Here is an 18,824-nt window from a genome sequence, read left to right on the forward strand (position 1 = left end):
ATTGAAAGTGTAGGTAAAAATCTTACCGTTTGCTGATTCTTCTTGGTCGCTTGTATCTTTTATTGCTTAGAGAGTTATTGAAATTGACTAAAGAAAATGCACAATACTATCTAAACGAAAAACTCACTATATTAACAAAATATTTACAACTTAGAATAATTTTATTTTGGTGTCAACAGCTAAAAAGGGGGTAGCGCAATCGCCCGTTCTTTTTTTCCATTGTGAGTGCCCTATCTCAAGAAGTAATGCTATGTTCTAGTTGAAATTTGGAATATATGTGAATCCATAAGTAAACAGGCTTTGGTTCAATTTTGACTCCAATCGCTCCAAGAGGTGTTGATTTTTTTTTTTTTTTTTTTTTTGGCGAATAAAAATAGTTTTATTAATGCAACAATAAGAAAGATAAATCGTAATAGATTGTCGTCTGCGTATTTCTCGTGATTTTAATTGTATGGATATGATCGGAAATATTATCTCAATGATTTAAAATTTTTAACTGTTGCCATCTTATGTTTGTTAATAAATAAAATATTTGTAATTAATTCAAGTAAGGCTTTTAAAGTAACTTTCAAGTTTCGCTCTTTGTTTTGTTTTTACAATAATTCAGACATTGGGATGGTCGTCATGTTTTTGCATGTGTAATTTTGTTTTTGTTAGGAATATTGCTTCCTCGTCAAGCATGGGGAGGGATCAGAAAAAGGAAAAATATAGAAGAAAGTTTCGTAATGGCCACAACATACTAGTTTACTTGTGGAGTTGAAAAATAAAATTTATTAATAAAAATAATATTTATGAAAATAATTGATAGCACGAAACCAGCCTTATTATTTTGAAAGAGAAAAAGAACGATTCACGGCAGTAAAAATTTCATATTTTTTTAAGGAAAAAAATGCGTATCCAAATTAACCAACCAGGTGTCAGATAGCTTAAAATATCAATAAAGAACGCTTTTGTAGTGAAATTATTTAGAAAAAAAATTGGAAGCTCATTTTTTTTTTTTTTTTTTTTTTAAATGACGCGCTGTTCATTCACTGGGTGGTGTTCACTCACTGGTCGGTCTACCCTAGATGAACTTTTTTCAGTCAAATGAAAAAGATCTCTAGGTTTAAGACTACTTGTAAAGGACTATGAGCGTAGCTGTTTGGTAAGGATATACTGCGCACATTAATCGTTTGAACTATTTATTCAGCTGCAATACTAAAAAAATGATCAACGATTATTTCAATAAATTAGAAACTGAAACAAAGATTTAAAAAAGCGGATTTACCCATGAACTTACCAAACTATTGCTTCTGGCACCTGCTTTGATGAAAACCCCGAAATCCCAAAAAATTCATTATTCGTTCTTTAACAAGAGGAAAAAAAAGAAAAGAAAAAAGAAAAGTACTTAAAAAAATTAATTTTATTTTGAAGTGAAAAATTTGGAAAAGTGTGGCTACAAACTATAAGTTTAAACATTTATATCAAACTAGCTGCGGTGCCTGGTCTACCTTGAAAATAAAAATTGTGATAAGTAACGTATATTGAAATATCAGGCTTAAATAAAAGAAAAGAAAAAGACATCATGCAAAATTTCCCTTCTAAACAATGACTACAGATATTATAATGCTAAAAAATTAAAATGAGAGAGATGGATTTAAAAAGCGTAACCATGGAAACACAAAATAAAATAAGTTTAAGAAATTTAAATGACAAAGATGGGGAAAAAAAAAACAATGGATTCAAAAGCGTAACCGTGGAAACGCGAAAATAAAATGAGTAACAACTTGAATGAAGATGAGATTTTTCGAACTTGATTTAAAAAGGCTTGTATTTTTTTTTCCTTTGGAAATAGAAGCTTAGTTTTTCGACCATAGATCGAGATAGATCTGGAGTAAAAAATATTGCTTTTTCCAATGCTGCCAAAAAGAAAACTGTGGGACAATTCCTTCACTTTTTATTGATAGATTTAATGAAGAAAGTACTACTTAAATTTCAGCTAAACCTAAAAAAAATCGAGCTAAAAAAGCAAATAAGTTCCGTCGTAAGTTGGTTACAGCATTGAAACAAATTACGTAGAACGCGGAAAATCTACTCATTCCAACGTTATATAAAATTAATATGTTGAAGGTATTTTTTACGCCCATATTCGGGAATTTATGTGAAAATTGGGCTTAAATTGGAATAAAAAAAAGAACTATTCATCCATTTTTTTTTCGAACCGGGCTGCAAACCTTTTCCGGACTAAAAGAAGCAAATTGAAAATTTCAGTGAAATCAGCTAGGTAGTTCTCGAGTTTTACGCGTTCAAACACACAGACGCTTTTAGGACACTTCATTTTATACAATGTAGAGAAGAAATGGGAGGAGATAGAGGGATAAATGCCGAAGTATATTAAATTTAGTTCCTTGCCTCATCCTGCATCAAAAATGTAAAAATCATGGTCCTCACTTTTCTATAACATATCACTTGAGATAAATTGTTGTGACTCACATGTTTCATATCTTGCTGTTTATTTAATCCCGAATGCAGTGCAGTATTTTGTAAATTCTTTTGTATTGCTTGATTTTATTTTACTTATAATGCATATTGTAAATTTGTTCAGCCCGGGGGGGAAAAAAACTACATCTTTTCCTTTTCTGCACTGCTTGTCTCTTTATATTAAACTAGTATGTTGTGGCCATCACGAAACTTTCTTCCATATTTTTCTTTTTTTTTTCTGATCCCTCCCCATGCTTGACGAGAAAGCAATATTCCACACAAAAACGAAATTACACATGCAAAAACTTGACGACCATCCCAATGTCTGAATTATTGCAAAAGCAAACCAAAGAGCGAAAATTGAAAGTTATTTTAAAAGCCTTACTTAAATTAATTACAAATATTTTATTTATTAACAAACATAAGATGGCAACAGTTAAAAATTTTAAATCATTGAGACAATATTTCCGATCATTTCCATACAATTAAAATCACGAGAAATACGCAGACGACAATCTATTACGATTTATCTTTCTTATTGTTGCATTAATAAAACTATTTTTATTCGCTAAAAAATAATGATAATAAAAATAAATCAGCACCTCTTGGCGCGATTGGCGCAAAAATTGAACCAAAGCCTGTTTACATATGGATTCACATATATTCCAAATTTCAACCAGAACGTAGCATTACTTCTTGAGATAGGACACTCACAATGGAAAAAAAGGACGGGCGATTGCGCTACCCCCTTTTTAGCTGTTAACACCAAAATAAAATCAGCTCTTATACCTACTAAGGGCTACTTGCCGATAAATTTTTATTTCATTCCGTTCATTATTTCTTGAGATACAGCAGTCACAATTGACGACAAAAAACATTCTATAGCTCAACCCCCGTTTGAGTTATTGACACCAAAATTGAATCAGCACCTGTTTCTGTTAATGGCAACATATGGACCAAATTTTGTTTGATTCCGCCAGTTACTTCCTGAGGAATAGCAATCACGCGTAACTGAAAAAACGTCCCATTGCTCCACCCCCCTTGGAGGAATTCGCGCCAAAATCCAGTGGGCACAAGTTCACATAGGGGCACATATGTGTAAAAAGTTTTGTTCGATTTCATTCGTTAGTTTTTGCTGTAGAGCGGCCACAAAAAACTGGTCACACACAGACGTGACACACATACACACACACATACACACACACACACAGACAGACAGACATTTTCCAAAAATAGTCGAAATGGACTCAGCACACCTCAAAACGTTCGAATCCGTCAAAATTCGAAATTCGAAAATTTGCACGAATCCAATACTTTCTTCTATGTATTAGATATAGAAGAAAGTAAAAAAGCAAGGTCAAAGAAAATTTTGAAAGGCAGTCTGTGGCGAGCCTGCGTCCAGGAGACCTCATAACCCCTCCAGCCTTGAAATTTCGCACAAAATTACTTCAAATGCCGGTGCATCTGGGGATTTGTTTTTTTTAAATTCGAATTAGTTTTTTTGTAATTAATTTTTTAGCTCTAATTTCGTGTAAATTGCCTATTATTGCCTATTAAAGCGGTAAAAAATTACTTGCACATATTAATATTATATATCGTTGGAAAGGGTAGAATTTTCTGCGTTTTACACAATTTGTTCCGATGCTCTAACTTAAATACGGCGGCAGTTATTTGCGTGCGTGTTTAGCTCTAACTTTTTAGGCTTAGCTAAAATGTAGGCACTACTTTCTTCATTAAATCTATCCCTAAAACGTAAAGGAATGGTCTCACAGTTTTCTTTTTGACACCACTGGAAAGAGCGGGTTTTTTTACTCGAGATCTAACTCGACTTATGGTCGAAAAACTTATCTTCTATCTCCAAAAAAAAAAACAAGTTACAAGCAGTTTTAATCAAGTTCGAAAAATTTCATTTCCATTCAAGTTATTGTTGTTTTATTTGGCGTTGCCATAGTTACATCTTTTCGATTAGTTTGTTTATTCTTTCTTATTCAAATTTTAAGGGCTTCGATTTTAACACAAAATCTTATGCTCAACTCAATTCAAACCCCGAGCTAAAGTGCAAAGTATATTACTAGAGAATATGAAACCGACTGTTTAAACGTACACAGCTGCAGTTTTGCAATGCTCTAGAGCCTCCTAGCCATTATCGCTCTGAAAGTTGGTACAAATTATTTTGAAACCCGGTGAAGGGGTGCTTTTTGTTCTAAAGGGAGCTCATAATGCGTTTTAAATATGTTTCTTTCTAATTGATGATTTAAATCTTTGCGAATCAAATAAGATTGCGAAGCAATCTTCGGGGGTTGGTGAGCGTTAACGAGCAGGGGTAGAGCCCCCTAGTAATTGAAAAAAAAGTTGTTGAAATGAGAAATCTATAGTTTTTCTTATTCTTTTAAACTTAAAGTAGTTGTTTCTTACAAAGTTAGAACAATACTGCAAAACTGTACAATCTAGTACTAAATTTCAGAGACTGGAAAGGGCAAATGAAGGAAGTGACTTAAAAAGTTTTAATTGTTCTCGAGTCCTTGAAACGGATTAGATGAGCCTTTGAAATTGCTAAGCAAAGGTTGTTTCAATTTTATGTCTTATCAAGTGACTATAAATTGCCCAAATGTGCAGCATGTTACACTGTAGTGGGCCAAGAGCCTGTTGCTGGTTGTCACATTTGTATTTGTATTTGTATTAGTTACCTATTTTCTAAATCTGTACACTATTTTTTTAAAGCATTTTTTCCTATTGATCGTTTTGTATTTAACTCATTGTTGTATTTGTGGGTGAATTAAAGGCGTGATAAAAAAAAAAAAAACTAATTGAATTAAACCGTCAGCCGAATCGAAGTTAAGCAAACAACAATTACCTTCTCCCTTCTCTCATCCCTCGCTTTTTCTCTCTGAGGACTGTTGTCACTGATTTGTCAACCTGAATTTTTTTTTCTACTGTATATTATCGTAATTTGCAAAAGAGTATTTTGCTATTTTTCTCTGAGATTTTTGTAGTTCCAATTACCCCTTATAAGGCTTCAAAATGCAGAATTTTATATCTATTTTACGAAAATTCCTCCGGGGGAGAAATCCCAGGACCTCCTAAAATTGGGTACATTCCCTACTTAAAATGACACCATTTCCCATCATGTACCATATGCATAACGCATGGGGGGGGGGAGACTTTACAAAATGGCCTTTTTTGCCACCGTCAGAAAAGCTGTCCGGACTACAAAGAGACCCAAAACCTGAAATAACTTAGGGCCACGTTAAGTGTATAAATCCAGCCTTGATTACAACTAATATTTCTCAAAAAAAAAAAAAAAAAATCCTGCCCCCCCCCCCAGGAATTTAGTCCTAAATTCGCCTATGGCCTTAGATCACGTAACTTCTGCGTTGACGTCATCCACCCAACGGTCAGTCACAGATGACCTTATAGCGAATATAGATACATACCATCGGAATTTAATGGAATAGATTTCGATTTTTCTGTGTTTAAAAAGTGGTTATTTGCTGGACGTAAGCGGTCAACTACTGTCAAAATTTCCTTTTTTAACTGCTAATGAAAATAATTTGAAAAATAGATAAATGATTAATTTATTGTTAACCCTGATAGTTTTTTTGACACCCTAGTCAAATTTTCAATTTTTGACGCGTTTAATTAAACATAACATACATACAAGCATACATAGCGTCGGAATTTAATAGAATAGATTTTGATTTTTACTGTGTTTAAAAAGTGGTTAATTACTGGACGTAAGTAGTCAACTACTCGCGAAAGCTCCTTTTTTAACTACTAATGTAAATAATTTGAAAAATAGTATGCATAAATGATTAACTTATTGTTAATTCTGATAGGTTTTTTGACACCCTAGTCAAATTTTAAAACCATAATTGAACCAAAACTTTAACAGCAATGAGATAGATCGCCAATTTCCCAATAATCAAAATCTTCCTGCAGAATCTTGTAGTAGCGATTACATAAGCGATTATACGTTAGGTCCAAGAATTCATAAGACAGATATAGAAGAAAGTTTCGAGATGGCTACAATACACTAGTTTATCAAGTAAAAAGTTGAGAAGACGGCTCACCAAAGGTTACTCCTCTCCTTTTTATTTGTAAGCAGACGATATTAGTTCTGGGCAAACGTTTCCCGTATCGTCTAGAAATAGAAGATTTTTAGCAGAAAAATAGTATAGTGATATTTTTGTTGACTTTAAAAGCACACTGATTCCTTCGCGGCGCCAGAAAAGCGCTAATAGACGATTCCCAGACTCTTCGAGCGCAAGGTTTCAGATCCTGAAATCTTCTCCGTGTCTTGATGGAGTATACGCTTAGTGTTCCATTTTACCATCAAAAATCAGCAAAGCACTCGGTCGAAGAGAAAAAGAGAGAGTGAACGGTACTCCGTGTTAAGTTTGTGTTTGGGTTAAAAATGGAATGGGAGTCATGCATTCCCCTCCCCTCTTTCTCTTTTGCATTTCATCATTTACCGAGTTCTTTCTATCTCACCCTGCATGATGCCGAAATTACAACAGACGATAAATTTAAAAACATTTATTGTTTTAAAGAAATAATATCGTCTGTGTTGAAAAGGTGAAGCAGAAATCAAGGAACATAACAATGTTCAAGAATTTGAAGAATTATTAAAAAGCATTTTCTTAAAATTAAGTAGAAAACCGTATGATAACACACTTGTGTCATTCACTTCTGTCTTCACCCTGCACTCCTTAACTTCAAATAACGATATTTGGTTTCAAAATATCCGAAAACCTTTTAACCTTTTTTTTTTGTTCGGTGATACCATTTGATTATGTCAAGTATATGAGAGACTTTTAATGCATGTACTATTTTAAAACGGGTTAATCTGTCAAAATACGAAAAGTTTACGAAGCCAATATGCTGTTAATTGAATGATTATCCTTATTCATCTCTATCATTTCACATCTCTATCATTAATTTTTTGTCTTCCAGTCATAAGCAATAATGGGGTTCTTTGAAGGGAAGCACAAGGGTTCCGGGGCCGACCTAAAAAGTTTCGGATCCACACGGCGCAATTCAACAGTCGAAACCCACAAACACAGGAGCAATATTCGAGCATTTCGACCAACTTAACTGAAACTAGAGATGTGTCGTTCATGAACGAACGGGTCAAAAGGAACGAATCCTTAAAATGAACGGATCCGTTCATTCACCTAAAAAATGAACGACCGTTCTTTTGAACGGAAAGCAGTTTGGAACATTGTATTGATGCACTTGTGATAAAGTCGCATTCTTTTTTTTTAATTTCATTCATCTTCAAAATTTTAACTCTTCAAAACTTCAAAATTTCTTCTTCTCAGTGCAGTACATTTCGAACCTTTTTACTTTCTGCTATATTCCTCATTTTCTTGAACCATTGCAGTTCGTTTTGCAATTTTCCAATATATCCATTAGTAATGTTTTGAACAACTTGGCTACAAACAAAACGTTTGTACTTTCCACTTCCTGTCCCACGCACCTTCTAAAATCCTTCTCATGCTTTCTGTCGCCAAACTTATTTCACAAATTTCTTTTTATCACTTTTCTGGCAATCCTTTTGTATTCTATAACACCACTCCTATCAACCACCATCTATATTAATTTGGCTCTATTTTTAACTTGCTTGGCGACTTCCAAGTCGCTTGTATCACATTCAATATCCAGAGAATTTCAAAAAGTATTATTACGGTCTAATTTTTTCTCCATTTAAAAGAGTGTTGAGGTTTTTTTTTTCCTGTTCTCATTGGTACTGTGGGATAATTATGAAGCTCTCTAATATTTAAGTGAGTCTTTTTTTTTTTTTTTTTTTGAGCAACCACGATTGCTTATTGTTCTCATTTGACCTTCCTTGATGTTGTGGTTCCTTTTTCAGCATACACATACACACTCACACATGCGCGCGCCTTTACACACATACACACGCCTACGTGCACACACATAAACCTACACACACACTCTCAACTATACACACGTAACCACCCAGGAGGAGGGATATGCTTGGGGGAGGGGGGGGGGAGCCGTTTCAAGAAACAATAACTCCAATGAGTAGGGTCTTGTCGCAACTCGTGATTGCGAAAACCATAATTTGAATTCAAAGTTTCAGAATTCAAATTAGAGTTGATTGGGTGAAGTGGGTCACAGGCATTTTTTTTTAAATTAAGTTATCCAGTACTCCGGCTGAGCTACCAATATATTTGTTGTTACTTTTTTCGTTATACATGGTCTATTGGTATTGCTATATGTATGTATACAGTGCTGTTGCTGGAAAAAAAGATATTTGAACGGAACGCACCTCTTTTTTTTGGGGGTAGATGTCATAGTTGACAGCGGTTTGTTTTGCGGTCAAAAAAGATCAGTGTCGAAAACTTACGCCAGTTTTTATATAAAGAGCACGCGTTTTATGATATAACACTATTTTTGATAAGTTAATATATATTTAACGTACATAGTTTTAATATACATTTCTTTATTTTCGTGTTTAATATTATAGCCTGTTCCTTTTTTTTTATGTAGTTTGAATTTTATTTTTTCGTGATTTACGTTTTTTTTTTCGTTTTTTTTTTTATTTTTAAATGTAACCTAAAGTACACATTCAAAATATTTTTTGTTTTATTTTCACCTGTGACCGTACTACACTTGGAGTATGATATTTCTATTTAGAATTCATGCATTATTTTACGTAAGTTAAATTTTGCAAATTTTCTGACGTCATAAACAGTTTATTTTTTTTTATTTCTTTAATAAAGTAGAATTTAATAAATTAATTTTGTGACATGCTAAAATGGAACATACAATTTTTGGGATGAAAAACAAATCTTACCATTCGGCAGCTGAGGAATATCTTACAAAATGAACTATAATTTGTTCATACATCTAAACCTGTATAAAGTTGTTTTAATTAATTTTTTTAGACCTTTTTTTTTTTTTTTGCTTTTAGATGATTTAAGTTATTTTTCTTTCAAAGAATATTACTGATCAAATGCAACATTTCGAATGTGCGTGAGTATGTCGTGCAGATCACCTGCAACTTTTTTTTAAATAAACGAAGTCGTTCAAATGAACGAGTTAAATGAACGGATCAAAAGAATGAACGATCGTGCAATGAACGGATAATTAAAAAGAACGACATTGCCCACCTCTAACAGAAACCCAATTTCACATCTCACTTATTTCCAGCAGCACTGAAATTATCAGAGATTTTTGATATTTTGGTCAATTATCATGGGCGTATCCAGAGGAGACAAGAGAGCGCAGCTGCCCCCAACCCTCTTTCAAAATAAAAAAAAATATTAAAAATGCGCCCCCCAACCCCCAAAAAATTTTTAATTAGTTGCTTTAATTTCTAACTTTATAAATGAGTTCAGCTCCATTATTTTAGAATCACATTGTTTCCAAAATCTTGGAGGAAGGGAACGGGGGGCGGGGCAATTGACCAGCACCTAATTGCCCAAATGATGAGCGTGCCCCGGACTTTCATTCTTGGGAGGGTAGAAACTCTCAATGTGCCGAATGGAGCTCCAAATTTTGCCAAATGGAACTCCAAAGTGTCGCCGAATGATGATCATTTTGCCGAATAGAATTCCAACTTTTGCCGAATGATGATATTTTTCCCGAATCGTCAGCAAAAAATCGTGGAATAAGGAAAATTTTGGGAGGTCACAGTGGGAGGTCGGAACTTCCTTGGGCCTGCCCTTTTCCATGTTGAGTTGGATAGATACCAAGGTGGTTTGAAAAAAAAAAATCAATTTTTTTTATTTCGGAATCGCGTTAGGGGCCATTCATGATTTTGGCAATTTTTGACCCCCCTCCCTCCATGTATGTGCTCGTAAGATTTTTAACTCCCCCTCCCCTTTTATTCTTACGTAAGATATCATTTCGGTTTTCAACAATAACGAATCTTACATCACTGGAATCGTTGTTAAATTCATTATTATTAAATTAAACCTTTTTGTGTAAAGAAATATTTCCTAGAATCTAGACTGAATGTTTATTTCTTTGTATATGATGCGATGCTAATTAAAAATAAAACATACCACACATAGTGCGATTCTTTTATTTCTTTTACAATAATTCATTCTTTGGAAAGCAAATAATAAACAGCTTAATCCTTAATATTTTGTTTTACCTTCCAGACGCAAATGAAATATGATCACTGCCAAACTTCTGACCGCGCGATTTCTAATATAAAATATCGACTTGGAAAATATTACGTAAGATTGGGTTTGACCCCCCCCCCCCCTCAAAGTAAGGGAACGTAGTGATTTTTCAAACCCCCTTCCCCCTCGGGACCCTTACTTAATGAATGGCCCCTTACCTCTCAAAAGTTGTAGTTTAGTATCCTCAATTGGGGGGGGGGGGAATCTAAATTGACATCTTTAGTTCGCGCATAAGGTTGAAAGTTTGAAAATGCTTTTTGAAATAAAATTGATTTTTTCAAAAAATAATAAATTAGTTTTTTTATATTTTTATGAGGCAACAGCCATATAAATTGTCAGTATAGCGTAATTTGAACCTAAAAAAAATATTTTATAGCTTGAGAGAGGGTGGTGAACCAATTTTACATCTGAATTTTGCTGGCTCACTTTTAGAAACAAAACACTTTGAGTTTCGTTTCAATGGGCATAGAGTTTTTAGAAAAAATTCCTTAAAGGAAAAACGGGGACTCGAAATGAGACTGATCTGATGCATGGTTTACTTTTTTAAAAGAAAATATTAAAGGTTTTAGAAAAATTACATTGTAAGGTGCCTTTTAAATGTAATTATATTGACATTTTTACTTACTTTTTATCAGAAGCGGCGATTGGGACTGAAAAGTGGAGGGGGTCGGGCAAAAACGAAAAAAAAAAAAAAAAAAAAACTAAAATCCATGACTTTTATCGGCAACAAAAAATGAAAAAAAAAGGGGGGGGGGAGAGAGAGAGAGAGAGAAGTTCAAAATTTTGCTAGGGCTGGCTTTGAGGGCACATGAGTGGTAATTGATGGAAATCTAACAACTTAAGTCACGTATTTCTTAAGATATTGATGAATTTCGTACACAATAATTTCCCCCGAAGGAACATTTTTAGACTTACATTATTTACCCCAAAGTATTTTGAGATTCCAGCAATATATAGCCTACAAACTGTTTTTCTATAGATGAAGAGATTTTTATATAAAAATTAAGTATTTTTATATTTTTACAAAAACATTATATTTTGCTACTAATCTTAATTGATTTCTATATAACACTTCTAAATAAGTGTTTCTAAAGAGTTGCCTAGAAAACTTTTCTAAAGATTTTTTTTTATAACGTGCCCTATAGATTTCTGTAGAAAATAATTTTTCTTAAGAATATTTCTTATAGATATAGATATCCTATTATAGATTTCTCTAGAACTCTATCAAGCTTTATAAAACATTTTCGTGTTCATATTTGATTAAACAAGTATGGTTTGTTTTTGTAAAACAATTGATTTACTAATATCTAATATCTAAACAATGAATTCACAAACTAAAAGTTACTGCTTGTGCTAAATAATGTTTCGTAAACAGATATACAAAGTAAAATAAATAATTATGTTCTAAAAATTTTGTCATTTCGCCTTTTTTTTTTATAATTTTTAGTTTTGGTTTCTAAATTGGAAAAGTAAATTAATAGAACCATAAAAACGCCGCCAGTGCTTTTTGTAGAAGTTACGTATCGTTTACAAATATTGAAATCTTTAGTGCGCATAGAACGAGATGGCGCCACTGCATAAGAACTAGTCAATTAAATTGTTTCCATTTCTTCCCAGATTTCAAAATATATTAATTCTTTTAAATGCATCTTTCTTTTGCAGGCATTCCCACTTTAAATTTTTTCCAGGAGTTCAACCAGTGCTACTTTACTTTCACCTCCGCGGAAAAAAAAAAAGATTCTGTGTCCATGTGCATACATGATTTTTACCTCCTAAATGCATTCCATAAAATAATAAAAAATCCTGGTTTAATGACGATAACTGTCCGTCAAAACTACCTCTTCCAAAGAAAAAAAGCATCTTACTTAAATACGCTTCGTCACTCACCGCATAAATCGAACTGGGTTCAGCGAGCGAAACGAGCAGGGGTCGGTGCCCCCTAGTTATCGGAGTCCTGACAACCTCTGATTTTGCATCTTAAACTCATTTTTAAAAAAAGCAAGCATTTGTAATCAATGAGTAAAAAAATTTGAAATTCGGTAAAACACACCTTTTTTTATACTACCCAGAAGTATTTTAAAATGTTCTAGTACAAATTCTATGGGAGCTACAGAAATGTAAAACATCTCATTAAAAAGACAATTACAAGTACTTTAATTTGTAATGCTAGGGGGCTCTGCCGCCTGCTCGCTGACGCTCACACCAACCCCGAAGATTGCTTCGCAATCTTATTCGATTTGCAAACATTTGAATCGTCAATTAAAAAGAAGCAGATTAAAAACGCATTATGAGAGCTCTCTTTGGATCAAAAAGCAACCCTTCCCCAGGTTTTAAAATAACTTGTACCACTTACAGAGCCGTAAGGGCTAAGGGGCTCCTGAGCATAGCAAAACTGCAGTTTTGTATGTTTTAAAAGTCACTTTCATATTCTTGGTCTCTAGTAATATATTTTGTTCTTTAGCTCGGAGCTCTGAATTGAGTTGAGTCTAATATTTTTCGTTAAAGTTGAAACACTTAAAGTTTATGAATAAGAAGAAAAATGCGAATTGAAAAGACGTAACTATGGCAACGCCAAATAAAACATCAATAATTTTAATGGAGATAATATTATTCAAACTTTATTTTTAACGGCTTGTAACTTTTTTTCCTTTGAAGGAAGAAACTTAGTCTTACGACCATTGGTCGAGTTACATCTGGAGTAAAAAAACCGCTTTTTCCAGTGGTGGTAAAAAGAAAAGTGTGTGACGATTCCTTCGCTTTTTACTGTTAGATTTAATGAAAAAAGTAGTGCCTTATTTTTAGCTAAGCCTAAAAAAGTTCGAGTTAATGACACAAATAACTCCCACCGTATTTAAGTTAGAGCATTGAAACAAATTGCGTAGAACATGGAGAATTCTACCCCTTTCCAAAGATATATAATGTATGTGCAAGTAATTTTTCACCTTTTCAATAGGCAATTTACGCGAAATTTGAGCTTAAAACGTTAATTACGAAAAAACTAATTCTAATTTTAAAAAATAAAACCCCAGGTGTACACCCCCATGGCTCGAAATAATTTTGTACAAAATTTCAAGGCTGCAGGTGCTATGGCGTCTCCTAGGTGAAGGTCCACCACAGACTTCCCTCCAGAATTTCTTTGAAACCTTACTTTTATTTACTGTAAAGAGATAACTTAAATAGTTTTAGATAAAAAAAATATTTATTCACAAAATTTTTAAGATGGTGTCCTTCAACAATGATGAAAAAAAAAAAATATGATTTTTGAAGCCTTTTAATGAACACACTTAAAAATTTTCAGAGAGGGACCATAAATGGATCAGTAGAAACAGCAAATAATGAGGCAAAATGCTTTAAAACATCAGTTCAAAATGTAAGCTCATTTTAAAGAGAAATGTGTGTACTTTGACATGATATGTAATTTGAATATTTTTGAGGGAAAAAAAGAGGTTTTTGATAGCTCTTTTAATGAATAAATCCAAAAGATGAATACAATTATTAAGTTAATATTCCATCAGATTCCATTGCAAGTAAATCTGTGGTAAATAAATAAAACTGGCTTGCATTCAAATAATCTATAACACTGTAGGCAGTACTTTGTTAGCTGATCTATTATTCTCTGATGATAAATGATTGGGGAAATGATAACCCAATGCAAAAACATTACATATGCATCTTCCCACTTAAACTCGTCGAGGTAATATTGCAAGGGTTTGGTCTTTTATCCAAACTTAGTGTATACTAGGAATGCAATGTATCTCAAAAATGGGCGTACATCCCATGTCATTAAACTGTTTAATTTTTCGGTCACCGAATGCATCGATACCGCACCGACATGCAGACTGCTGTCCACAACTGTTGCCATATATGTATTATATTTTTCCATTGAAAAATAGACTCATTGTAATCTCGAAACACATGAAAAACATTATTTATTGCTATCTTGCTCTTTTCTTTTGGATAATTCTCTGTGTTGTGCTAGAATCAGTTTATAAGTATCTGGCATAACATAAATTTTTTATATCTTGTACACCTAATTTTTTAAAGGTTTAAACAAGCAAGTTTAAGTAAAATTAAAAACAGACATTGTGATGTATCTCACCATTGCAATGTAAGGTGATGATACATCACGATGTAGAAATTACACCGCCCAGCCCTAGTGCCTACAGTGTTTATTTTCTACTAAATTATTTTACAAATGCAAGAGAACTCCCTTCCTTTGGTGGTCAACTTTACACCTAACAATCACCATCATAGCGGAATGTTTCTGTATTATCAAGCCAACACTTCCAAAATGTAATATTAAGCTATTATTGCACTTTTTGACTTGAAACTCTGCATCTAACATTGTTTTCAACACTGATATTGGCAATGTCACTGTGTAGCTGCTTACTTTTTCTGAATTTATGGTACCATTGATCAAAGTACTTTCACTTTCTGCAGTACAACTTCTATTGAAATACTTACACATGGTTGTGGTAGGCTATTTATACTACTTCCAATAGTTTTTTATGTTTATTCACCAAATTCAAATTTTTGATACTGAAGTGATAAAAGTGCAATTTCATAGGACAATCTGAAATTATGTTGGAGGAAGGTGGTTCAAGGGCTCTCAACATAAAATTTGGTGATGTTAGGGAAAGGGCATGGGGTGAGGACTCTCCCCTCAGAAATGTGAGAAGAAATGTCAAAGATGAAAAAACACATTTTCAGATGATTTTTTTGTGATGTTAGGGAGAGGAGAGATTCTTTGTCATTCCCCAATTTTTTAAAAATTAGAGCCTTGCGATTGTAGGCTGTTAGTGTTTTTGATAATACTAGGGGTGGGTATGAGTTTCAAGGAACTCCCGTGGGCAATTTTTTCCAAGTTGAAGCTCAAAAGAAGCAAAATTTTAGATGAATTGTAATGACATGGAAACAGGGGTTTTGGGGGCTAAATATGTTTAGAATTTAAGTCCTAAAAAATGCGAATGAAGGCGATCGTCTGTGACCTTCTCCTTTAATTTTTTTAAAAATTTCAAATTTTTTTTGGCAAAGGGGATGATCTAGGCCTGTCATTTGGCAATCCAGGGATCAATTGACACCCCCCCCCCACACAGATTTTAAAAACATGATGAAATTTTGCTTGCATTTTGGTTTGTTTCCTATAAAATACATTGAAATCATACCCTTTGGCAAGACCCTCTCTGGAAAATTTTGAAATGATGGATCTGGGATGACTTCAATAGCTGTGCACCATGACCCCATGGACACATTTTGCATTTAAATTGAGTGCTACAGTCATGGTTATAATTAACTAATGACATACTTTATGACAATATTTTTATTCAGATAAACTTTCAATACATTGGAAATACAATTACATACGATTTCGTTGAATTGATGGAAATTTAGATTGTAAAAGTTTAAGATTGAAGCTGAAAGTTGAAAAACTTATAAAGAAGAAAAATTTTAAAATAAAAAAAGCAAGTGTCCCAAAATTAATATGGAGAAAATAAAAGGATTTAATGCAAGACTTCATAATTACTTTAAAGGAAAAGTCCGAAAACAGAAATAATTGCATTGAACAATGATGATTGCTTAAGAAATAAAGTTGTAACAAATTATCTCACTATATTTTATGTTATACCTACTTATTTTTTATTACCAGGTAATGAGTAACAGGTTTTCAACATGATCAATAATCATATAGTATAACTACAAAAAAAAAAAAAAAAATACTTATTTAGTTTAAAGGAGAATATGTTCACTGATTATTGCTTTTAACTTTTTTACATTGTTCTGTCATAATTCATTGCAAAATGTTTAAAAAAAAGAAGGAAATCAGTCGTAAAACAAGAAACTATCACCTTGTCACAAATGGAACCTAAGAATCTCAACAATACTTTTTTTTTTTTTTTGACAAAGCAACAATAATTTCAAGTTCTAAAGGTAAAAATTTGTCCAAGATGCAAAAAAGATTTAAAAAAAAGGGGGGGGGGACTTAAACATAAGGTTAGTTCTGAAAAAGAGATTCATGCCATCATCACTGGTTTTTTAACTTTTGCCTTCAATTTTTCATTTGTGCTGGCATACCCAGTTCCTCCTCTTTGCAGTGGTATAATATCACTTTCTTTCAAAGGTTTACCGTTAGTTGGATCAATCATATCTTTTTTAATCAATTTTTCAACACATTCCATGGTGACAACATTTCCAGATGTGCGAAGTACTGCAGAAGGTACAGAATTCCCAAGCACGTCATGTGTTACAGCACACATAAATCTATCTCTTCTCGCAATAAGGGCTCTTTTATCATCAGGATCATTGATTTCCATAAAATGAACAGGAATCAAATCTTTTGCTTTTATAGGCTGCCCACTCATTGGACACAAAACTGATTTTTCAGGTTTCTTCAGTTTAACTTTCTCTGCAGCTGGTGTTAAGGATGGAACCCAAAAACTGGGCAAGACTTTTTCTTTTCCATTGCTTACGTTTGAGATACTGCCAGCATCACTAGAAGTTGATGTGGAGGGTTTGCTGACGATGCTTTTTTCCATTTCAATAAATTTTTGTGTTTGGGATTCTTCTTCAGCTTTAGCTAAATCCTTCAATTCCTTCGATTCTCTTTCTTGTTGCTTTGCAAATTCTTTCAGGCGCCGAGCAATTTCAGTTTTTTGATGAATAATGTACTCTAAAATAGCTTCTTTATCATACAAATATCCATCTGGCGTAATGACAGGGTTCCGACAAGGTTGCAATGTCAAACAACAACAATCAAAGTCTTTAACAGAATCTTTACCGATTCTGTCTTGCTGTGTTCCATATCCACAAGCTTTGTTATCTTTTTTCTTTTCATGGTAAGTGTATACTGCTCCAGCAGTACAATTCCTAGCGTGTCTAGTCATTGCACTTTAATCAAATAAAACGCGGCAATAAGATTACGAAACAATCGCGCACCAAATATATTATTGAGGTTTCTTTTCTTGAAAAGAGAGTTGATTATCTACTATTCTAAATATATTTATATATTTCGCGTAAATATGACACTTGTCAACAAACTTTTCCTCTAAGGGCAAATTAACAGTCAAAGTTACAGAAACAAGGATGTGTTGCCAAAATTATCAAAAAAGTCATCCATTTAATAAAAAACTAAAAAAAAAAAAAAAGCAGACACAGAAACAGTGACATTTCTAGAACAAAAATAATCTTGTTTATTTATGAACAATTGATGAAGAAGATACTTCTACATTGCTCTTAGAATGATTTTGCAGCTTTGGAAGATGTAGGATACAAACGAAACATTATATTAATCTTGTTAGAATGGCAATAACGGTAAGATCTATGGCGGAGTGAATGTCGGTTTTGTTGTTATAAATTTTTGTATTTTAATGGTAAGTTATTCACTTAAAAAATACGTTTCATCATTTTTATGATGTAATTTATTTTTAAGATTTTTAATATCGCATTATGTATGAAGTGATTCTTTATTTTTAAAAGATCACTTTGTTGTAGTTATATTATATTTTACGAAAACAAAACTCCTAAATTTGTTTCAAGCTATCTTACAGTAGTTGTAGATCTTGTTCTAGTCTGTACGTATTTATTTCGATTTTATAATCATCAGCTTTAATTCTTTCTTTGCGATTTCCTTAATCATTTGCTTAAATTATTTCCGCTATTTTGTTGTGGGCGGTTAACAGAACTTGAAAGACGGTTTAGTTATTAATGAGATTGTTGATCTATGTTTTACCTACGATTTCCTCTGGAAAAAATGCAAAAAAATTAAAAATTCTCCAAACAGCTCTGTGTATTGTAGTGTATTAAGTTAATTTTTATTTATCCTTCTTTGAATTGAATCCGTTCAATGAAACATTTCAAGCTTAACGTGAAATGTCACTTTTTTTTCCGAACTAAATTTACATCGGGTGAAAAAAAAAGAAGATTCAAAGATTTTTAATTTATCAACGTTCTGGTTAGAATGTCTAGTAATTAGTTTGTAAAAAAAAACTTTTTTTTTTGGGGGGGGGGGACAGGAGCGTAGAATAGCACTCTTATTTTGGCCATAATTGGTGCACGAAGAGTAACCTTGGACCTTAGGTTAAGGGTGTACACGCATTTTATTTGGATATATATATATATATATATACACAGGGGTCTGGCCAGAGGATATTTGAGTCCGTTAACGGATCCTTCACAAAAATCCGATCAACCAAAATGGACCTTTCACAAAAT

General features: G+C 33.0%; 1 protein-coding gene across 1 annotated transcript; it reads right to left on the minus strand.

Annotated features, from left to right (window-relative positions):
• Positions 1–15,931: 15,931 nt before the first annotated feature.
• LOC129227618 (nitric oxide synthase-interacting protein-like) lies at positions 15,932–17,654 on the minus strand. The gene has a single exon (XM_054862205.1). It carries the CDS (start codon positions 17,495–17,497, stop codon positions 16,628–16,630), a length of 870 nt encoding a protein of 289 aa, XP_054718180.1. The 5' UTR covers positions 17,498–17,654; the 3' UTR covers positions 15,932–16,627.
• Between the last annotated feature and the right edge of the window lie 1,170 nt (positions 17,655–18,824).

The sequence above is a fragment of the Uloborus diversus genome, chromosome 8, assembly GCF_026930045.1.
Source record: "Uloborus diversus isolate 005 chromosome 8, Udiv.v.3.1, whole genome shotgun sequence".
In the NCBI taxonomy this organism is placed as follows: Eukaryota; Metazoa; Arthropoda; class Arachnida; order Araneae; family Uloboridae; genus Uloborus; species Uloborus diversus.